The sequence below is a fragment of the Vipera berus genome (genome assembly GCF_964194415.1).
Source record: "Vipera berus genome assembly, chromosome: Z".
NCBI classification, from domain to species: Eukaryota; Metazoa; Chordata; class Lepidosauria; order Squamata; family Viperidae; genus Vipera; species Vipera berus.
In genome coordinates, this window is record NC_138205.1 from 52,094,990 (window position 1) to 52,119,408 (window position 24,419).

The window sequence follows — 24,419 nt, forward strand, 5'->3', positions numbered from 1 at the left end:
AATTTTGCACACTGCCCGGGGACACGCTGTGGCTTCATTGTGCTCTTTCACATAACCCCAGATTAAGGTACAGAATTGGGAACTAAAAGTAACTCAGGCCACAAGGATGCCCTCCCCCCTTGCTTCCCTTTCGAACAAGTCCCGGACCGAGCGCAGTAGGAGAGGGAACTCTCGCGAGCCTTTGGTTGGCTCTCTCCTGCTCCCTCCTCCACCAAGGTTCCGCCTCTTTGCAGCCATCCACACGCCAGGCAGTTATTGACTGGTGCCGAAGAAGCCCCACCTTCCTTTCCGCGATCGCAGCTGCTGCTTTGGTAGTTGGCGGTTGAGCGCATGAAGAGTTTCTGAGGCGCCGGCTGGGTGCTTGTGGACTGCGGATGTTCAGTTATCAGCTGGGTCGCCGATGGAGGTAAAGTTCTGGCTAGTTTTCATTAGGCAGATCTGAGTTTGGGCCGAATCTCGGCACCTATTTTCAGTACTAAATTTATTTCATGTTAGAAATCGAACGAGTACTGCAAATGAAAAACACACTGAATATACGAGGAGTTTACTACCTTCTCTCCGGGGAGTGATTACAATGCACTCTTCCCCTCGCTTGGTGGTTGGGGCTTAAATCCAGGGTGATGCTTCTAAGCGGGCTTAACTCTTTTCCACTGTTCAAATTCTCTAAAAGAAATGGGCAGCTCAGAGATAAAAGATTTGGATCGCTTGCGTGGTCTCTCGTCGCCTACCTGCGGATTCAGAAGCCGCTCTGCGAGATTTGCGGTCACGTCACTTTAGTTTATAACTGAAGCAACAAAACGACCTCCTTTGTTTGAATTGTAGGAAGGAAGCAAAAAAATAAAAAGCTTCAGGGAAAATTGGAGTAACTTTGTTTGCAAGTTCCTTCTCTGATGCATGTGTGGACTGAATGTTTGCCGGTCCACGTTTTTAAATTAGTCTCAATTTTTAAGTCTGCTGCAGTCGCTTGCATCTGATAGGGCTAGATTTGAACCCTACAACCTGTCTCTGCCTTCTAGCCTGCTCTTTGGTGCAGACCTTGCTCTTTCTTTGTATTCTCAGTGGGGGAGCCCAAAGGTCTAGATTTAAGCTGAGAGGCATTGAACATACCTATCTAAATCTGATTATAATGTCCAGATCTGGCTGGGTTTAGTAAAGAAGGGAAAAATTACTCTTCTGATTGTATGCAAATATTCTTTCCTCCTATATGTAAGGGTCCCTGCTTCATCTTAAGAGCAATAGTGCAGTTGCTGTCATAGTAGAAAACCTGATACAGCTTTTTTATAGTAATTTTTGTCTCTGTGATGGATAGCAGTTTGAAGACTGGAAATTATTCTTGATAAAAATTGATTCCTGTTTTCAGGGAATCATTATTATTAGCGGGTTATGAATTGTCCATAATTGGGGTGGGGATATTACTTAATTCTGGCTGATCATTATCTAGCCTTTATGTGGATTGGGAGAGATGGTTTGTTTGTTTGTCCTTTAGAATAATAAACAAAGGAAAAATACTTCCTGGTATCCTAATTACATTTTACTACATACAGTTGGATGAAATTCCTGAAATGTTATATAGTAGTAATATTTTTCATAAGTCCCAATCCATTTAATCAGAATGAATTTAACCTGCATTTGTTAGAACACATTTTTTGTGAAAAAATGGTATGTATATTTTGAATAAATGGGAAAAAATCTTATAATACAAAAAATAAAGATTACTTATGTTAGTCATAGACATTTTAAATTTTGTTTTAGGCTAATAATGTTATTAGGCCAACTCAGAAGAAAAGGTTCAAGCTTTGAAAATCAGAAGTTTCTTTAATGTGGATTGTAAAGAGAGATTTTACTTTGGGCATAATCTAGACCGGGAATTTGCAACAGAATCTGTAGAATCACAGCTTCTTCTTTCTGTTGCAAAGGAATGCCTCAATAGCTATTTTGTAGGTGTCTTCTTTTTTTATATGTCGGGTCAATGTAAATTTTTACTTATGGTATTTAAGAGTTCTGTTAATTTAGATTTATATTGGATATCTGAAGAATATCTTCATATATGATATAGGTCCCAAAGAAAAAATACATCAGCTTTGTACTTAAATCTAAAAGATGAACCTGCATCTGTGGCAAAAAGCTAGAATATGAATATGAAGAGTACATCTTTTGGTGTGATCCAATAGAAATACTGTATACCATAATGGGTTTAAGTATTAACAACTGTTCTTGTTGTCATAATTTCTTAGATGCCATGAGCAGTGATCATCTATTGGTGCTTTTCAAGATTTGGTGTCAATTCAATGACTATGGGGAATCAGTTGGCACCTTTGCCTCCTTTCCTGCCTCACTTGCAGACTCTGCATGTGGTCGTGGCTGGATTAGATCTAGCCGGCAAAACATCTCTACTTTACCGTCTGAAGTTTCAGAAGTTTATCAAGAGTGCACCTACCAAGGGCTTCAACATGGAGAAGATCCGGGTGCCAGTGGGAGGCTCTCGCATCATCACTTTCCAAGTATGGGATGTGGGTGGCCAGGAAAAGCTGTGTCCTCTCTGGAAATCTTACATGCGCCAAACAGATGGAATTGTTTTTGTGGTGGACTTGGCAGAGATTGAACATTTGGAAGAGGCTCGCGTTGAGTTACACAGAATTGCCCATAATAATGCTTGAGGAGGGGGGAAGACTATATCTAGCATTGGGCAGTATACTTTAAAAATAATTCTCAAATTTTCAAAACTGAGTCCCTGAAAGATCTGCTGTCAAATAATCAAGAGCTTGGTTCAGAACTTGGTAGCATCTTCCCACAGCATAACTGCTTTCTTCTTGGGGCAATTGTAGGAGAGATAGTATATTTCAGATGATTGCCCAACTGTGTTGTTTTGCAATGCTCAAATGAGGGGGGTGGGATGGGAAGCAGTAGCTGGATCATAAAATAATTGAGGGCAATGGTTTAACTCTGCCCCAGGACACTTATATAAGGGCTTTCCAAATCCAACCTGCTGTGGCACCACACCCAGGATTAGTCCTCTTGAGTCATGATCCTCCTGTGCAGATGTTCAGTCTCTGTACACCTGTAGACACCTGTACCCACCTCTTATGGTTTGGAGGGAGTAGTCCCTCTGCCCGCTTCCCCCATTTTTCAACTGAAGCATGTTTCCCTTGCTCTTCGGCACATTTTCCAGTGGTTGTTGCAAATCCTCACCTATTTGTTAATAACCTAAAACATAGGACTTCTTCCCCTGGATTTTTTCCAAGCCGATTATCTCTCTGTATTTTTTTTCTTGTGGCTCTTTAACCTTTCCAGATATCTGTTAAACTTCAGGCTGATGTCACCAGAAGCCTCGGAAATTCCTGTGTCCAGAATAAGCATATTATCCAGACCTGCAGAAATGGTAGTGTTTCTGCAGTTAATATTTGAAGCTGGACATGGATCTGTGACTCCATCCCCCCTTTTAAAAGCACAATCCGAATCGTCCCTTCATCGTGGAGACGGACGCGTCCAACGTGGCTCTTGGGGCGGTGTTGTTGCAGGCCCCGGTGGATGGTGGCACACTTTTTCCCTGCGCTTACTATTCGCGGAAACTCAATCTTTCCGAGCGCAATTACACCATCTGGGAAAAAGAGTTGCTGGCTATCAAGGCCGCGTTCGAGGTTTGGCGGCATCATCTTGAGGAAGCCCAACACCAGGTGGAGGGCCGGATGGACCATTGGAACCTAGAATACCTGAAGATGGCCAAGAAGTTGAACCAGCGGCAGATCCGGTGGTCTTTGTTTTTCGCCTGGTTCAACGTTCGTGTGACCTGCATCCCCAGCGGTCACAACCAGAAGGCAGATGCCCTGTCCCACAAGCTGGAGTACCTCCGCACCAAGGACCCACTGCCCCCGGGGACGGTGCTACCGGCGGAATCCTTGGCCGCAGTCCATGAGCCGGTGGACTTGCGGGCTCAGGTGCTCTTCCCTCTGGCTCCCTCAGATTCCCCGGTTCCCAAGACCCAGGACTTCCTGTCAGAGTTGTATGCAGTCCAACAATTGGTACATCGCCAATTGATCCGGGCCAAGGAGGACTATAAATGGTTTGCCGACCGCTCCCGACGAGCAATGCCACCGCTGGCAGTCGGAGAGCAAGTGTGGTTATCCACAAGGCATCTCCCGACTGACCGACCGGCTAAGAAATTGGATCATTGATACGTTGGCCCATTCCTGATTGAAGCGGTCATCAACCCTGTGGCCTACCGGTTGACCCTGCCGTGCTCCATGCGGATCCACCCAGTCTTCCACCGATCCCTGCTGGTCCCCAAAGCCCCTTCGTGTTCCCTCCGATGCCCGACGGTTCCTGCTCCACTGCCTACACCTGACCAGGACGGATCAGCAGAGTATGAGGTGGCCAGTATTCGGGACTCCCATTGGCTTAAGGGGCGTTTTCAATATTTGGTTGAGTGGAAGGGGGTATGGGCCTGAGGACCTCTCCTGGGTCAATGCTTTGCAGTTCGTGCCCCCGATCTTGTGCGGGCGTTTCACGAACAATTCCCATCTCAACCGCATCCCGACCGTCAGACCCGGGGGAAGGGCCCTGCGGTGGGGGATAGTGTTGTGGCCCCGACCCCCGTGCCTGTCCTAACCAAGGAAGAGGACTCTGAGGATGATGGGGAGGAACTGGCAAGGCCTCCCTCGTCGGGGCCCTCCTCTCTGGCAAGGCCTCTGTCTCCATCTGAAGGCCGAGAGAAGCAGACTGGGAGTAGCCAGGTTGGGAGGGAGTTCGAGCAGCTGCAGCAGTCTAGCGAAGATGAGTCATGGCTAGACCCTCAAGAAAGATGCAGGGCCAAGTGTTTGCAGCAACACAGGTTGGGTAGGAGGGTCAGGGAGTAGCTGAGTCATTGAGCCACACCCCATAAGGTATAAAGGGGGTGTGGCTGCTTTCAGAACTTTGTGACAAACAATAGTTTAAACAACTTCTGGTCACATCTTTGGAACTCTGCTTCTTGTTTGAAACCCTGTTTAATGCCTGTACTGCTGTGATTGGAGCTGTGCTGCACTTTGGGATCCTGGAGACAGATCCCTCAGGTATATCTGTGCCTCCAGCGTGTCTTACTGGCAGACAGGGTGGGGAGCGTGGTCCCACCAAGGCTCTTTACCTGGTCTGACACCCAGTGATTTCAGCGTGCCTCTATTGGTAGGCGGGGGGGTGGTGAGAACTAGGCGTGCCGGGGCTCTTTATCCAGCCTATCACCCAGTGATTTCAGTCTCTTGGTTAGCAGCAGTTCTCTCCTCTGCAGCATCCCACCATCGTCACCACTATTGAGTAGTGGTCTTCAGTAGGCAAGGAGCACACCAGCATAGTTACAACATTATTTATTGACTCAAACTAGAACTGGAGAACTGCAGGCAATTGCCTGTAATGTATACTCTGAACCCACAGGGCCTTAACCAATCACAATACTTGAAAAAACCCGCCCAAATATGAATGTTCAAAGTTTCCCTCCAAAACAGTTGGAGTTAACAGTCAGGGTCATCTAAAGGTTAGTTTCATTTTAGCTTCACAAGCAGTTGGAGTTAAGTCTTAGTTTTACACTTCCTGGTCATTCTCACCAGAAATCTCAACTTAGGGGACTCAAATTTATTTATTTATTTAATTTAATTTGTATACCGCCCTTCTGAAGGACTCAGGGCGGTGAACAGGGCCATAAATACCAAAATAACCAAAATACAAAATTAAAAACAAATTAAACCCTAGTGCCCAAATGTAAAAATAAATTATATTAAAACAATAATTAAAACCCATCAGACCAGGCCGGATTGTTCAAACAAATAGGTTTTTAGATCACGTCGGAAGGAGCGAAGGTCGGGAGCCATCCGGAGCTCAACCGGTAAACGGTTCCAAAGGTCAGGCGCACCCACAGAAAACGCCCTCCTGTTAAACATATCACATGGTTGCATAGAAAGAAAGAGAGAAAAAAAAATCACTATTCCTATATTTTAATTTCCTTTTAAGTACCTTTATTTAGCCAAATTGGTTTCTCAGCAAAGCCCTGAACAAAGTCCAATTTTTTACACAAATCTTTCACTTTTTTCTTTTTCAAACCTGCCTAGACAGGGAATTGCCTCCTGTCCCAGGCATCAAGCACGTCTTCCAATGGGGAGCCTACCATGACCCTCAAGCTAGAGCTTCCCATGTTTCCCTATTCCTGATGTAGGGATTCACTTTGTCTTCACTGGGCCCCAGTGAATTTTGGGCTTCCTAGTGAAGCCCCTTGCCCCCATCTACAGTTTTCAGACCAAAAGGAGTATTGGGGGACTCTGCTTCCCTTTACAGAGTATGGACCCCCTCTCTCCAAGGGAACCCTGCCGTCAATTTTCAGATCATAAAGGGATCTGGGAGGACTGCAGATGCTCCCCACAGTGAGTATGGGCACCTCCTTCCCTGGCCTTTTCCTTTTCCTGTCTGTTTTTGGACTCACTAAAATCTGGGAGAACCTCTCCTTGCTCCCCAGAGGTATTGACCCCTCCTTTTTTCCCAGGGCTTTGCTTAGGCCTTACCAGCTGGTTGCCCAAATCCTATTCTTTCATTCATTTTTCCATTCCATCTCACACAGCCTCTCCCTTCTCCCTAACAAAAGGTCCTGTGCTCTAGCCAAACCTCCATGCTTTCCAGGGTCTATCACTTAAACAGATCCTTTCTGTGGTTAGGAAAATCCAGAGGGAGCATAATCCAACTGTGATTGGGAAAAGGTCTTCTCATTCTCACACACAGACATACACACATTTCCTTTGCTCCCCTGGTCTTCAAAAGTTAAAATTTAGAGGTACCCACATTCTTTCAAAGCAGTCTTTGAGCTCAAACTCAGAACTCCCTTTTATTACCCTTGCTCCACATGGCCAGAGTCTGGGAAACCCATCCACAGTCACAAGGGGTCTGCTGCTGTCAAGATGGGGCTTACTAGTCTCAGTTCATTGGAGAAGTTAGCTTGGAGCTCCCATCCTGGGTGCCAAATTGTTGAAGGAAAAGACTTCATCAGGGTCCAGTCCAAGCCGGGAATAAACAACATGGAGACTGGTTTAGAAAGCAGGTTGTAGTTTATTGAAGAGAAGAGCCAGACAGAAAGATGGCTCTGGAAGAAAAGAGAGAGCACATGTAGTAGGGAGTGGGTTTTATACCTTCTTGAGCTTTTGTTTGAAGTTGTTCCTGTGGCATGAACTTTGACCTGAGCCTCAATGTGCCTTTCTGGTATTCTGATAGTGGATATATTTGTATACCATTTTTTGTTTTCCATAAATATTTAATAATATTTATATTTCAATAAAATATGGAAGAATTGGAAAGAAAACTATGCTTGTTGGCAATGTAAGAACTGATAAAGCAAAACCCCATTCCATGACAAAACCCTCAAATGATGCAACACAGCCTTTCCTGAACTGGTTGTCTTCAGATATGCTGAATTTCAACCCACATAATTTTTAGCTAATACAGCTTGATATTGTAGCACCATTGCATGGGAAAGAGGCTTGGGGAAATTGGCCCTCCTTTTCATGGAAGCCCCTAGCCCTGGGGGCATTGTGCATCTGGAGGGGTGTATCAAGTCTCCAATGCCATCCAACCTTGGAATCCCCCTCACCTACACCCTATCAGATCACCCCAAGAGCTCTGCCCATTCTGAGGCTGTGGGAAAGCATTGAACCTCCTCTTCCTCCAATGTGAGTAGGTCAATCTCTGGATCCAGGGATAACCCATCTTCCCCCACTGCAGTCTGGCTCAGAGAGGTGATGCCAGAGCCGATAAGCTGCCACCACTGCCTAGATGGTTAAATTAATCAAGAATTGCATCCTGCTCAAGCGCTCCCCAGGCATTGCGCTTTGCCCACCTGGCTGTGCTGCCCTTGCTCCTTGCTGACACTAGATCTCCCTTCCCCAGACCCTGTGGAACTCCCAACTACAAGCAGAAAAGGAGACCAGAAGGGGATGGATCTCCCCCCCCCCCCCGCAATCCAATCCTGTCCACCCAGACACCCCTTGCCCAGCTTTAAAAAAAAAGGCATTGCTCTGCCAATTCTGTGTGAGGTAATTTGGGGGATCAACTGATGAAATCCATCTGGTGCCAGCAGGGAGTGAGGGCAGCATAGCTGGCCGGGTTGTGTGAAGTGTAGTTTCTGGGGAACACTCACTAGAAGGCTCAATCCTTGATTAATTTGCCCATTTAGCTACTGATGGCAACAGCAGTTTATCATCTCTGGCATCACCTCTCTGAGCCAGATCACAGCGGAGAAAGATCCCCCTGGATCAAGAGACTGACCTGACTTACAGTGGAGGAGAACAAGGTTTGGTCCTTTCCTGCAGCCTCAGCATGGCCAGGGGTCTCCAGACTGTTTGCTAGACCCAACTTAACGTTTTCCGAGGCACAGGACGAGGTGATGGCCGATGAAGCCGCCGGGGGCACAGTGCAGACTGTTCAGCCTACCAAACCTTCAAAAGTCAAAGAATCGGTCCATCTAGAGGTCGCCAAATGCACCGGAGAATTGTTAGAAGAAGAACCCGAGATCAACAGGCTTCAAAGGCAATCCAACGCGCAAAACCGCAACACCCTGCACGGCCACAGATAAAAGTACTGCAGAACTACGTTGGGGGAGGCGTTTAATTACTAAACTGGACAGGTTGCATCCAGACAGAGTGGCAGCAGAAGCCTCTCGACCAAAGCCTCTTACTTCACAAGGCAACCCCTTTTGTAACAGTAGACTGGAAAAATAAACCCTTTTTTATTTGAGTTACAGACCTTGTCCACAAACAAAATGGAGCACGAGCCAAAACAGGAAATAACTCACTGGTAAAAGAAACAGACTATCACCTCTTGACACAGAAGTTCTTTGCAAACGATTGGCTCCAGCAACCAGCCCTGCCCACATATTCCCGTTTTGTTACGCAGCCGCCAAGGCATGGCTTCTCACTGCTTTCTCCTTCTGCCCTGGAGTTGCCTCCCTCTGATTTACTTGTGTGACCTGTCTTCATTTACGTGCGTCTCTGAGGTCTTCCAGCTGTGCTTCCTCTGAGTCTGACTCAGCCTCCCAGCACAGATGGCTTTCAGCTTGATCATGAGAGGAGAGGCCAGGTTCTTCCTCACTTTGTAAGTCTTGTAACTCATCAGAGCCTTCCTCCAACTCTGATGGTTCCCCATGCCCTTCTCCTCCTCTGATTCCTCGGACTCAGCTGCCAGGATCACAGGCTGACACGGAATCACAACACTTGGTAGGATGAAACTCATGATTGGAATGTACTGATGGAAGGATATACACCAGACATGTCAAACTTGTGACATCACGTGACATTGTGCAATGTATCAGGAGGGTTTTGCCATTGCTGGCAATGGGGTGGGTGTGGCTTCCAGATGACACGTCTGGCCCACGGGCTGGCAGTTTGACACCCCTGATATAAACTATTCAGAAGAAACAGACCTAACAAAAGAGCAGTTGCACTGTATATAAAAATCACTACATCTCTATAGAAATACACAAAACCAGGGATTAAAGCCTTTTTGTTTGTTTGTGTGTGTGTGCCTGGTCACATGGCCAAACAAGATCCGGTGATTTTTGCAGCCAGCAGGATAATTTGTTTTTGTTTTCCTGGACTGCGTGGAAGATCTGCTTGCTGGGCTTGATGACTACAGTACTCCAGAGAGCTAGAATTACTTCTGAAGGTTTTTTAAAATATTCCTTTTTGTTACTCTATAGCAGGGGTCTTCAAACTCAGCCCTTTTATGACTCATGGACTTCAACTCCCAAAATTCCTCAGCCAGGCATGCTAGCTGAGGAATTCTGGGAGTTCAAGTCCATGAGTCATAAAAGGGCCAAATTTGAAGACTGCTGCTCTATAGTACAGCTTTTCAACCCATTGTACTTGTACCGCCAGTGGTATGCGAGCATCTGACTGGTGGTATGTGAGCCCTAGCTAATTGGAGTGGGGGAGGGAACCAGTTAAAACAGAGCCGCACATACCTGGAGGAGATCAGTTGGAGCTGCAGAGCTTGCTTGAATCCCCAGGAACTGCCATGTTGCAACATACTAATTGGAGCTTCCAGTGTACCCAGAAGAAAAAAGGAGCTAAATGGTATGGGTGATATCTTGTGGCTAAACCTGACAGTACAGCTTGATATTGCCTAAAAGAGACTTGGCTGGAAGCAAAGGCTATAGATAAGACTGCAACCTTGACAGATATCAACTTTGAGAAGCCCAGCTGTGTTCTATATGACAAAATCATTCTGTGTCTGTAAAGTTTTTAGCTTAACACTCTACTAAGAGAACATGGATGAAGATCAGGAACAGATTCTCTTTATATTGAAAGCAATTTATGGAACTATTCTTATAGCCACTGGTGAAATAAGAAGCTACAGAAAAGAAAAAGATGTCAGCCTAGATATACGAACCCAAACTTTGATTACTGTTAGACATATGGTGATAGCCTATCTAGTTGGGTTGGAAATATATAAACCATGATGATGTAACTTTAAGGTGCTAATTGGCTAATGGGTGTGTAAGTTTTTGGATGGCCATAAGAGGGAGCTAGGAACGTAGCTTCTCTCTCTCTGCTATCGCTGTTTTTTCACTGTTAGTTACTCTGTTACTGCTATTGTTGGTTTACTACTGTGTTAAACCTGAACAACTGTGTTTTTGACCTTTGGGCCGATAAGAAGACTTTGTATTTGGATTACTACTTGGACTGTTACTATTGTGTATGACCTGGACTGTTTATTTTTGACCGTGCTTTGTTTTCAATCACAAAGTAAAATATTTTTCTGTTTATCACAACTCAGTGTCTCTTGTGGTTACTGTGTGATTCTTACTGCTCTCAGTACCCTTCATTGTCTGTGGTACTTCTTGTTAGCTCAAGGAGACCTCTGCACACTTACTGACAATTTGGTTATGGGCCCACGTCCATACTGAGAGTTAGTACACACAGTATTAGAGCTGAGTTTGTGTTAACTATCCAAATGGAAAAAATGGCACAGGAACAGTTGTCAGGCATCTCCTGGATAACCCGATTAGATGGGACCAACTATGTTACATGGTCGACAAAGTGTTGCTTGGTGCTGCGCAAAGAAGCACTATGGGCTGTAGTTAATGACCCTCCAGATGTGGCTGCTTGGGATCCAGAAGATGAGGACGATGCACAGAAGATAGCCAAGTTTAACCATGACAATGAAAAGGCTCTATGCATAATTGGACTAACACTGAATGACCAGCAGCTTGTCCATATTTGTGGTGAAGTGTCTGCTGCTAGGTGTTGGGCCACTTTGTGACATATCTACGTTCGTGATAGTGTGGGTGCACATATACACCTTACACGTAAACTGTTTAGGGCTCATCTTCAAAAGAATGGGGATATGTTAGCCCATTTGAACTTCATGAAGACAACTCTGCAAAAGCTACAAGAGAAAGAACTGATTTTTTCAGAGCTGCATCAGGTTTATATCATCCTGTCCTCCTTAGATGACAGTTATGATGCATACGTATCTTCTTTGGAAGTCCTGTCCAAAGATGAGATGACATTGCCAGGGATAACCGGAAGATTGCTGGAAGAGTCCAGAAGAAGGCGTGACAGAGACCAGCTGAGAGAGACACAACCACAAGAGGAGCAGCAATCTACTACTGCTTATACCGTCAAGAAATGTTATTCTTGTGGGGCTAAAGGGCATATAGTTAGGTTCTGTAGGAAGGGAAGAAAACAGAACGCAGATAGTAGTAGGAAGATAAAGAAGGACATTGGTTTGGCTGTTTCTGGTGAACCAACAACCATAAACAATGAACTGTGGGTGGTTGATAGTGGGGCTTCTCAATGTATCACCAAAGTCAAAGAGGGTTTGTCCATATGAAATGCAGCAATCAACATATTTCACTGGCCAATGGTTGGAGGATGAAGGCCTCTGGTGAAGGTAATGCATACTGTCCATATATAAATGAACGTTTACCAATGTTGTATGTGTCGAAACTACGATTTAACCTTTTATCTGTAAAGGCATTGGTTAAGGCTGGGTTTGTGGTAACATTCAAAGGGGAGGAATGTATTATAGAGAGAAATGGAACCTGTGTTACTGCCAACCTAAAAAATGGTTTGTTTGTTCTCACTGGTAACCCGGTTAGTATGGCTAATGCTAACTCTATATGTGAGAACAAGAAGACGCATGATGAGTGCATATATTTGCTTTATCGACGGTTAGGGCATGTGAACTTTACCGCACTATGTAGGACTGTTGAATTAGTGCAAGGAGTAAGACTGAAGCCATGTAAGAGGTACCTGAATTGCAATGCATGTAATCAGGAAAAGAGCAAAGCAACCCCTGCAAACAGGTTTCAAGACCACTGTCCCTTTGGAAGTTGTATTTGCAGATCTAATTGGCCCCATGAAAGGCTGACACATTCCAACATTTTTCTAATTGGCTTAAATTTGCAGAGAGAAAAACAAAGTGAAAAGTTCAGTGTATAATAACTGATAATGGCACTGAATTAACAAACAAGCGTTTGGTTGATATGCTACAATCAGCAGGCATTGAGCATAAATGTTCAGCCCCTTATAGGCCTCAACACAATGCATTCGTTGGTCCTTCTCCTGGACTCTGCTAGCCCAAATTCCTTGCCTGGCGGGACCTGCAGCTTGTCTCTTCTGCTGACTGGGTTGGGTCGGCTAGCCACAATAGGGTGAGACTATTCCTCAAGTAAGCCATGCAAGTCTTTGAGGGTAGTCACTCACACTCTGAATTGCATCCGCAAGTAAACCAGCAACCAGTGCAGCTCGCAGAGCAGTGATGTAACATGGACCCCTCTAGAGGCCCCAAGAATTACATGGGTTGCAGCAGCCCTTGCATCAGTTGACGCTTGTATGTAAGCTTGCTTTTTCTATGGGTTCTCCATGCATTGGATCTATCATTTCAGTCCTTTCATTTCAAATACTACTACCTTTAGATTAGCTTGTCTTTGTCTTTCCAACTGCAGCCATTGAGGATTTTACAAATGGGACATCAGCAAAAAGATGCTCTTTAATCTCACAGTGTGATCTCTTCTGTTGGGCTTGGAGGAAAGTCAACCTCACATTTAAGCCTTCTTATCCAAGCCCTAGTCAAGTTGGAACATATTTTGCAGGTAAATGAATTTGTGGCAGAAGATGACAATCCTCTTTTGTGCACAGCTTCGAAAGCATTGTGCAAGGCACTTCTCCCATCCTCCATTGTGCCAGCAAGCAAAGAATTTTGTAGTGTCATTAACTCAGTTCACTTATAGCTAAAGAGAGTGAGAGTCAGAGGATTTCTGCATCAGCTAGGAACTCTCATTTGGGTTAGTGAAGTAGGACAGTCTAGAAAAAAATGCAATTTTTGCCTTGTATTTTCAACCAGGTTAGTGAGTGCTAGTACTAGGAGGCGTCCTCTGCTTCCTAGTTCTGCTTCCCCCAATCTGAATTTTTAACTCAGAATGCTCTTAGAATCTGAACTATGTTCAGCTACTAAAAATGGACCCTTTATTTTTTGCATCTTACACTACTAGAGTACAAGAGAAATTAGGATGTTAACATTCTGTGGGCAGTGTATTTTCTATTTAGTTTATATATGCAAAGAGTTTTGGGTGTGTAGAGATAGAATAGAATAGAGCTGGAAGGGACCTTGGTGGCCTTCCAGTCCAGCCTGCTGCTCAAGCAGCAGAACCTATACTATCTCAGACAAAAACCTCTTTAAAAACCTCCAGTGATGGAGCACCCATGATTTCTGAAAGCAAGCTGTTCCATTGGTTAATTGTTCTCACTGTTAGGAAGTTTCTCCTTAATTCCAGGTTGCTTCTCTCTTTGATCAGTTTCCAGCCATTGTTTCTTGTCCTGCCCTCTGGTGCTTTGGTGAATAACGTAACCCTCTCTTCTTTGTGGCAGCCCCTCAAATTTTGGAATACCGCTATCATGTCTCCCCTATTTCTTCTTTTCTTTAGCCAAACCCAAATCCTGCAGCCATTCTTCATATGTTTTAGTCTGTAGAACTTTAATCACTTTAGTTGCTCTTCTCTGAACTTTTTCAAAAGTCTCAACATCTTTTTTGTAGTATGGTGACCAAAATTGATTGCAGTATTCTAAGTGTAGTCTTACTAGGGTTTTATAAAGTGGTACTAATACTTCGTGTGATCTCAATTCTATGCCTCTGTTTATACAACCCAGGATTGTTTTAGCTTTTTTGGCTGCAGCTGCACACTGCTCATATTCAAGTGATCATGCACTAGGACTCCAAGGCCCCTCTCACAGTTACTGTTTTTGAGCCAGGTCTCACCTAATCTCTACTTATAACTTTGATTTTCCTCCCTAAATGTAAAACCTTGCTTTTCTCCACATTACAACTCATTTTTTGGATAGGGCCCATTGTTCAAGTCTGTCGAGATCTTTTTGGATCCTGAGCTTGTCTTCTGGGGTGTTGGCTATTGCTGCCAGCATAGTGTCATCTGCAAATTTGATGGGTTCCCCTTGTATTCCCTCTTCTAAGTCATTTATGAAGATATTGAAGAGTACTGGGCCTAAGATGGAGCCTTGTGGTACCCCACTGCTTACTTTTCTCCATGTGGATGTAGTACCATTGAGGACTACTCATTGGTGGTGATGTTGACTATTCCACATTTTTTCAAGCTTACCAAGAAATAGGTTGTGGTCCACTTTGTCAAATGCCTTACTGAAATTTAAGTATACTATGTCCACAGCATTTCCCTGGTCTACTAATGTCCACTTTATCAAAGAATGAAATAAGCTTGGTTTAGCATGATCTCTTTTTAACAAACCCATGCTGTCTACTAGTTATAACTTTGTTTGCTTCTAGTTGTTTGGAGATCTTTTTTTATTATATTTTCCAGGCTCTTCCCAGGGATTGATGTTAGACTGATTGGTCTGTAGTTTTCTGGATCTGTCCCCCCACCCCACCTTTCTTGAAGATGGGAACCACATCAGCCCTTTTCCAATCCTCAGGTATTTCCCCGGTGCTCCGGGATTTTTGCAATGGTTCTGAGATAACATCTGCGAGCTCCTTCAGAACTCTGGGATGTAATCTGTTGCATCCCGGTGATTTATATTCTTCGAGGTCAGATAGGTGTTCGCTAACCATTTTCTTGCTTATTTTAATTTTTATTTCTAGACCGTCTTTTACAGTAGTTTTTTTGATATGTTGGACTATAATTTCTTTTTGTTAATTTTAATTGCAATGAAACTGCAATAGTAACAGTTATATATTAGATGTTGTTTTAAAGGAATGCTACTCACTCCATCTTTGGAGAAGTTTGACTAGCAGGAGACTCTTTTTCAGACCTGACAAAGAACAGAAAGACAGAGCAGAAGTTAAAAAAAACTCTGCTGCAGCTACGCTTGTCTCCCTTCCAGGATGGGAAGGATGATGGCTCATTTGTTTTCAAAGTTCCTAAAATGAAAGGAAGTTTTAACCTAGTTTTTCTCAATCTCAGCGTCTTTTAAGATGTTAATCTTAAGTATGGCTGGGAGTTGAAACCCAGATATCTTAAAGGCCCTGTGATTGAGAAATCCTGCTAAAGACAAATTGTCCTCTGGAACATGGCTACCATGAGCTCCAATCTTTTGGAGAATTTTTTTTCTCCTGGACAAATTAAACAAAATATTGCTCCATCCCAATTTGCTTGCCTTTAGATACGGCTAGCAATTTCAATTTCTCTTTGTCTAGCAGCTATGAAACACAACCATTTTATATAAATATGATTCATAAATTCAATAGCAATGGCACCAAAACTTACATACAGTGCTTTACAGCTCTGTCTAAGCAGTTTATAGAATCAATATATTCCCCCAACAATCTGAGTCCTCATCTGAGTCCTCATCGGCAGGATGAAAGGCTAAGTCAATGTTGAGACAGTCAGGTCTGAACTCCTGGCGGTAAGCAGTGCGCCACTGTCTGCTCTTTCATAAATTCAATGAATTAGAATCTAAGGGTGGATCTACCTTCAATTAAATAATAATATCCAACATGTATAACTACAGCTACTCACAGTTTCTTTGAACTAGCCTTTTTAATAGGCTCTGGAGCCGGAGCTGGAGCCTGAGCCAGACTCGGAGACCGAGCTGGAGCTTCAGATGGAGCCAGAGTCAGAGGTGCTGGTGGTGCTGGTGGCGGCATTTGCTCCCTAGGAAGACAAAATAGAAACAAAGATTAATCCAAGTTTAAAGGGGTTAATGAAGACCAAGATCTTTTGTTTCCTTGTGTGAACCCAGCATTTCACACTTTCTCTAAAGGAAGCAACAATTATATAATTGCTTTGTTGCAAAAGCCAGGTGTTGCCTGCATGTTAGAGAATGCTTGTGTGTACCCAGGGCCTTACTTTTATGAATCTCAAGTCCAGCTTTCCCAAAATGCCTAAGCAGACTCTTGTTCTTTTTTCCAAGTCTTTGATTCTTATATTCATTTATTTCTTTTATGTATTCTCATTCCTTCAGCTTGTTAATTCATAGCTGAAAGTGGGATTTAAAGGATAACTGGGTTAAACTGTTGGACCAGGTGTGGGGAGACCCAAGTTCAAATCTCCACAAATGTTATGGAGTCCTCTGATTTGGAACCAGTCACTTCCTGGGATTAACCCGGCTCACAGGATTGTTGCTGTTGGGATAAAATGAGGGGGATTCTCCTATATGCTACCTTGAGTCCACAGAAAAAAATGGTAAAACACACGTCTAACAAATAAAAATATAAACAAATATTTCTCTAGCATTGGTACCAGAAGCTGGTCAGTTGAAAAATATTCATGTCTCTTCTATAACTTGAGAGACTGTTAACCATCCTAGAGGAGAAGATGCAATAAAATAACAAACTAATTTTAGCCCATATGAAATCTGAATTTGTCACTGAACAAAATACGGTCTTTTTTGTTTTGTTTTTGTTGCTCATCCAAACATAAAGGACTTCTTTTTTATTAGTTTTATTCATTTATAACAAAAATATGAAAATACAAAAGCAAATAGTAGAGGACAACAGTAGAAAAAAGGAAAACAAAGTTGTGAAGAAAGGGGGGGAGAAACAAAAGGCATTGACTTCCAACTCTCTCTCTCGCAGTAAAATCAGACATTAAAATCAAATCTCAGCCATTTCTGTATCGGCAAATCAGTCTAATCGGTAAAACCCAAAATCATAATATTATTTTTTCCACCTCAAGCACAAAGTCCAGAAGCAGTTTTCAAGGAGAAACAAAAGTACTTAGATTCTTATCTTTTATCAGCACAATCAATTTGGCCATCACTGTTAATTCCATCAGCTTTTGTAACCATTCGTCCATTCGTCCATGGTGGGAACCGAGGCATCCTTCCGTCACCATATATAAAATCAAAGTTCCAATTTTTTTTCTAGTTCTCTTTCCATTAGACCCAGAAGGAAAGTTTCTGATTTAATCTTTATGTTCACTTTAAGAATTTTCTGCATTAATATATGAATCCTACTCCAATATTTCTTTGCCTTATCACATGTCCACCATAAATGATAAAAACTCCTTTCTTTACATTTACATTTCCAACATTCATTTGAAATACCTTTAGGGCTTTTCAACTGGTGGTATGCATACCACCAGTGGTACACGAGCACCTGGCTGGTGGTATGCAAGCCTGCCTAGCTAACTGGAGTGGGAAAGAGAAAAAAATTAATACAGAGCCGCACAGACCTGGAGGAGATCAGTTGGAGTGGCAGAGCTTGCCTGAATCCCCAGGATCTGTGGCGACATACTAATTGGACTGGAGCTTCTGGTGCACCCGGAAGAGAAAAGGAGGAGGGCCAAGAGAAGAAGAGGTATAAAAGGGGCAGACTGTCCTGGCCTGTTTTCTGAGGAGCAGCAAGAAAGGGTGAGTGAGCAAGTGTTGTGTTTTGGGGGGAAGGGCTGGCAAGTGAACGGCTCATTCCCAGCTCGCTTGCAGAAAACATTCTGCTTGCTAAGTGAAGCCCCAGGATCAGTGCTAGGCTACAGCTGATACAACTTCCCCGCCTCCTCAAGAAGCCTGCCCTGGACCTGGCTGTTTTAAATAACTATCGTCCGGTCTCCAACCTCCGCTTTCTGGCGAAGGTTGTTGAGAGTGTGGTGGCCCATCAGCTTCCTCTGTTCCTGGATGAAACTGATTATCTGGACCCGTACCAATCGGGTTTCAGGCCTGGGTACAGCACGGAGATGGCATTGGTCGCGCTGGTGAATGATCTCTGGCGGGCTCGGGACAGGGGTTGTTCCTCTGTCCTAGTCCTATTAGACCTCTCAGCGGCTTTCAATACCATCGACCATGGTATCCTACTGCGGCGTCTCAGGGGGTTGGGAGTGGGAGGCACTGTTTTGCGGTGGTTCTCCTCCTATCTCCTGGGCCGCTTGCAGTCGGTGTTGACGGGAGGGCAGAGGTCTGCCCTGAGGCCTCTTGTTTGTGGAGTTCCTCAGGGGTCGGTTCTCTCGCCCCTCCTATTCAACATCTATATGAAGCCGCTGGGCGAGATCATTCGTGGTTTTGGGGTGGGGTATCATCAGTACGCTGATGATACCCAACTTTTTTTCTCCACCCCAAACCAACCCAGCGATGCCCTTGCCGTGATGTCCCGTTGCCTGGAAGCGGTCTGGGTCTGGATGGGGAGAAACAGGCTTCGTCTCAATCCTGCCAAGACTGAGTGGCTGTGCATACCGGCATCTCGGGTCAACCAGACTATTCCATCTCTAACGATGGGGGGTGAGGTGTTACCCCCCGTTGATAGGGCTCGCAACTTGGGCATCCTCCTGGATTCGCAGCTCACTTTTGAAGACCATATAGGAGCTGTGACCAGGGGGGCTTTTGCCCAGGTTCACCTGGTGCGCCAGTTGCGACCCTACCTGGACCAAGATGCCCTACGCACAGTCACTCATGCGCTCGTGACCTCCCGTTTAGACTACTGCAACGCTCTGTACATGGGGCTGCCCTTGAGGACCACCCGGAGGCTTCAACTGGTGCAGAATGCGGCCGCGCGAGTCGTGATGGGGGTCTCCCGATACTCCCATGTAACACCTCTACTCTGCGAGCTGCATTGACTTCCAGTTGCCCTTCGGGTGAGATTCAAGGTGCTGGTGATGACCTATAAAGCCCTAAATGGCTTGGGTCCGGGTTATTTGAGGGAACACCTGCTGCCAGCATCAAGTTCCCTTTGTCCAGTGCGCTCCCACAGGGAGGGTCTCCTCAGGGTGCCGCCGGTTAAAGATTGCCGGCGGGTAACACCCAGGGGTAGGGCCTTCTCAGTGGGTGCACCTGCCCTGTGGAACCAGCTGCCCGTGGAGCTTAGGACTGCCCCTGACCTTCGTTCATTCCGCCGGGATCTGAAGACCTGGCTCTTTGAGCTCTCCGGCCCAGGCTGAGAATTTTTAACGGGTTTTTATTTTTAGGGATAATTTAATCTTTTTAAATTGTTTTTTAACTTTTGTGTTTTGTATTGTTGATTTTAAATACCCTGTAAACTGCCCTGAGTCCTTCGGGAAAGGGTGGTATATAAATATAAATATAAATATAAATATAAATATAAATATAAATATAAATATAAATATAAATATAAATATAAATATAAATATAAATATAAATATAAATATAAATATAAATATAAATATAAATCAATCAATCAATCAATCAATCCCCAGCTGCAATTCCCATGCAAGATTTCCTGCTTGCAAAAGGGTGATCACTTCTGCCTCTCTTGCGAAGACAAGGATTTCTTCAGCAGAGAATGCCAGCAATCCAGGGTGGGGCTGTGGGCAAGGAAGGGAAACCCTTCCTTGGAGCATCCAGGATGGGGGAACCCTCTGCCCCACTGCCTGCCTTCTCCTTTTTTTCTGCAAGGGGGGGGAGGAGGAAGGAGGCGCAGAAGCAGCGGGTGAGATTGCAGCCCATCCCAGAGAAGGGGAAGGAAGAGCCAGTTGGAGACTGCGTCTTTCTCCCCCCATCCCCAGAGGGAGAAGCCCCCCTTGCCTGCCCGCCACCCCAGCCATGCTGTACAAAGCTGCCAGCCACACGACACGCCTGGGCATGGCGGGTCAAGCGGCACCCTGGGCAAAGAAGAGGCACGCGCATGGCCACCTTCAAGCATGTGCTCTCCTCTGCCACTGCGCATGCACAGGCAGGGCCGTGATGGTGCCGATTCACTTCACCTGCAGCCACTCCATGTGGTGAAAATGTTCTGCTGCCTGCCAAAACCAGGGAGGGGTCTGGGCGGCGTAGCGCAGGACAATGGGAGGAAGGAAGGGAAGGAAAGAACAAAGAGGGAAGGAAGGGAGGGAGGGAGGGAAGGAAGGAAGGGACAAACAGGGAAGGGTGGGACAATGAGAGGGAGAGAGGGACAATGGAAAGGAGGAAGGGACAAAGAGGGAGGGAAGAAAGGAAGGAAAGAAGAAAGGTAGGGACAATGGGAGAGAGGGAGGGAGGGATGAAAGGCACCCACCCCAATCCCACCCCATTCCACCAGAGACCCACGGATTTCCACACACACACAGGCACCCTGCAACCTGAGTGATGAGCTGGCCACACACCCCCAGCCATTGACTTCGCTTGTCGAAAAGTTGCAAAAGTTGATCACATGACCCTGGGACATAGAACGTCATAAGTATGAATCAGTTGCCAAGCATCCGAATGTAAGTCACATTACCCTGGGGATGCTGCAACAGTCATAAGTGTGAAAAATGGTCGTAAGTCCCTTTTTCCAGTGCCGTTGTAACTTTGAACAGTCACTAAGGGAATTGTTGTAAGTCGAGGACTACCTGTACTTTATCATTTTTTCGGTCAAGTTTTTGACACCTTGCTGGGCGACTGGTGGTACTCGGATAGTGCCTTATTCTAAAAGTGGCACAATAGGTGAAAAGGTTGAAAAGCCCTCTAGATAACTTGTGTTAAATACCAATGATAAATCATTTTGTAGAAATTTTCTTCTAGGTTATAATTCAATGTCAATTTAAAGTCTTTTATCCACATATTCTCCCATGATTCAAACATCACATTATACCCAAAATTCCTTGCCCAGTGGATCATACGGTGTTTTACACGTTCATTCTCCAAATTCAATTTTAATAACATTTTATAGACCTTGGCGATTATATGATCATCACTACCACTTAGTAGGATTTCCAATTCCTTTTTAGCGAACTCAAAACCATGGTCTTTTTTGTCTAGTTTAAATCTTTCCTTCATTTGTTGATAGGTTAACCAGTGACAAGCGTGACCTTCTAATTCTAATTCTTCCCTAGACTTGAGGATGGGGTTTCCAGAATGGAAAGATACTATTTTACCATCCTCCACCAGTCTGGATTCACCACCATTTCTTTTCTAAAAAAAAAAAAAGCTTCGGGAGGACACTCACGGGGGCAATTTCATAAAAAGCCTTGTTTTATATTTGTTCCAAACTCTTAACATGGCACGTCTAATAAAATGTTTATTAAAATCAACATTAAGGCTTGAATGGCATTAATGGTATGATAAAGTCAAATATAAAGGATTTCTATTGCTTTTCCTTCGGGACTGACGCTAAGCCTGAAAGCTTCTACTCATTAAAGGCATACCTGTTCACACAGGTGTTGAAGTGGTTCTGCAGCCTTGCTGCTCTAGGTTAACAGGTTTGGGGGGATTTAAATAAAGATTCTGGGTGGATTTATTCATTTAACAAACGTTTCTGTACCTGTCTTCATATTGATGTTCACTTCTGGAACTGCCTGGACTTGTCCCTGCAGTTTTCTTGGAGAGATTTCAGAAGTGGTTTGCCATTCCCTCCTTCCCAAAGACTGACTGACCCAAGGTCACCCAGCTGGCATAATGCCTCAGGTGGGACTAGAACTCACCATCTCCCGGTTTCTCTCCTAGTGCCTAAAACATGGCATCAGACTATCAATTGTAGCTGTTTGTAAAATGTTAATTTAATTTTATCCTCACTTTTGGATTGCTAAAATATGAGGAAAATATAGTTACATTTGAAAAACAAAGTACTTAATTGCAGGTCATAAGCCCCTATATAGATGGTGTAAAATACCTAATAAAGTCAAAATTTAAAAAATTCAATGAAGTACCATAACTGTTCTTACAATACCTTTAACTCTACTCAATTATGTTGGAAACAACTCTTCTACTAATTTCATTTCAACAAAAATGCAGAATTGCTGTGGTGCTTGAAATTTTAAAGAGGAAAACAATATTAGTAATCTCCCTTTACTTCTTTGTCAGTAAATTTAAATTTAACATACAAATATTAGTAAATCTTTTGTAGCACCTGTAGTTACTTACAGTTTTTCCACAGTAATAAACTCAGGGATTACTGGAGGTCTGATAAGTAAAGAAGAGCAGAAATTACAGAGTTTGTTGTAGAACAATATATTTGCAAGTTGTATAGTTTGTTTTGTTTTAATGTACAGTTTTTGTACATTGAGTTTGTAAACAAACTTATTTTCAAAATAATATTACATACATTTCCTTTGCCTGTGTTCAGAGAAAACAGCCACAGCCAGAAAAGCAAATTAGTATCCCCAGCAAACTATAGAAGCAGTATATGAAAAGATTAGAACAACCAAATTTTGCAGTCTGCAAAGGCAACAGCTACAGTTTCACACATTATTAATTCTTGCAGAATTGTTGTGGCTTTTTTCAATGGAAAAAAAAGTTCTATAGAATGCCACACTTTTACTTCTATTCAATTTATTTGCAAAGAAAAGCAACTTAGATGATTAAAGGCCTGGAGAGTAAAACATATAAACAACAATTGCAGAATTTGAGAACGGAAGAAGAGAAAAGGAGGACTAGCGGGGACATGATAGCAGTACTCCAGTATTTGAGAGGCTGCCAGAAGAGGAGGAGGTCAATTTATTTTCCAAAGCACCAGGAGGCAAGACAAAGAAATAATGGATGGAAATTAATCAAGGAGAGAAGTAACCTGGAATTAAGGAGAAACATCCTAACAGTGAGGACAATTAACCAGTGGAGCAACTTGCCTTCAGACATTGTAGATTTTTAAGAAGAGACTGGACAGCCACTTATCTGAAATGATATAGGGTCTCCTGCTTGAGCAGGGAGCTGGACTAGAAGACCTCCAATGTCCCTCCCAGCTCTATTCTGTTCGATTCCATTCCATTCCATTCCATTCCATTCCATTCCATTCCATTCCATTCCATTCCATTCTATTCTATTCTATTCTATTCTATTCTATTCTATTCTATTCTATTCTATTCTATTCTATTCTATTCTATTCTATTCTATTCTATTCTATTCTATTCTATTCTATTCTATTCTATTTCTTCTCAATATTTGCGTGGCTGCCCATAATTCTGGGTGGCTCATAACAAAGAAACCAATAACTATACGACCATAAAATGAGAACAAAAATCCGTCTTCTCAGTCATCCCCCTGGGATGTACCACCATCAGCTTCAGACATTCTTTCTTCCATCCCTGCACCCAGGTAAAAGCTCAGGTTTTGACAGCCTTCCAAAAGGCTGAAAAAGTGAGGGCTTGCTGAATCATTTGGGGAAGAGTATTCCATAAGGTAGGCACAACCACAGGAAACAGCACACTTCCGAGCTCCCACTAGAGGGCAAGACCTCAGGGAAGGGACATGGAGCATACCTACCCTATCTGATCTGGTAGGATGGGCAGACACTGTCAGGAAGAAGGGATCCCACAAATATCCTGCTCCCTGCAATGTAGGGATTTAAAAGTGACAACCAGCATCTTGAATTACACCCAGAAGAAAGCTGGGCGACAACACAGCTCCTACCACAGAGGTGTAACATGGGCAAACAGAGGAACACCCAATACTGCACGTGCCACTGTTTTTTGGACCAGATGTAGCTTCTGAGTTACCTTCAAGGGCACTTGAAGTCATCTTCAAAGACAGCCCCATGTAAAGTGCACTGCAGTAATATAAATTTGGAGAAATGCAAATTTGTCCCAAAAATTTTGTAATGAAAATAATAAAGATGTCCTCTAACTTGCAAAATGGGACTATTCCCTCTATAATTTTACTTTGTCATGGAGGGGAATTCACTGGAGAAAGCAAAGATATTTGGAAGAGTTAGTGGTAAAAGAAGTCCAGGCCATGAAAGAACATGGTGGCTGGACACTATCAGATCTGACATTAGCCAGAGCAGACAAAAACTCAAAGAAGTTATTGCAAGATTGGAAGATGTGGAGAGACTTGGCCCATAGAATCACCAAGAGTTGGACATGACTGAATGCATCACCACTATTGTGTAGCCGGTTCTTGCAGGAATTGAGCAAGACGGAAGGTTCAAAACAGCAACATGCTTTATCAAAGGTCAAAACAGAACAGAAGCAACAAGGGAGCTGCTGTGCAGCTGTTTATACGGTGGGCCAATAGGTGGCGACCAATAGGTTTGAAGCATAGGTTTCCCGCCCAAAGACCTACTTAGCCGGCTGGAGACAACCAGTCTGGGCCGGATAGCACCCGCTACAA

At 43.9% G+C, this 24,419-nt stretch overlaps 1 protein-coding gene across 1 annotated transcript; it reads left to right on the plus strand.

The window, feature by feature from the left end:
• The first annotated feature begins 200 nt into the window (after window positions 1-200).
• On the plus strand, window positions 201-7,616 carry ARL4D (ARF like GTPase 4D). The gene is made up of 2 exons (XM_081342917.1): window positions 201-406; window positions 2,235-7,616. Exon 2 carries the CDS (start codon window positions 2,289-2,291, stop codon window positions 2,655-2,657), a length of 369 nt encoding a protein of 122 aa, XP_081199043.1. The 5' UTR covers window positions 201-406; window positions 2,235-2,288; the 3' UTR covers window positions 2,658-7,616.
• Window positions 7,617-24,419: the final 16,803 nt, after the last annotated feature.

What these genes read in the sequence shown, in the direction of transcription:
- ARL4D (XM_081342917.1), top strand. Translation starts at nt 2,289, where the DNA reads ATGACTATGGGGAATCAGTTGGCACCTTTGCCTCCTTTCCTGCCTCAC.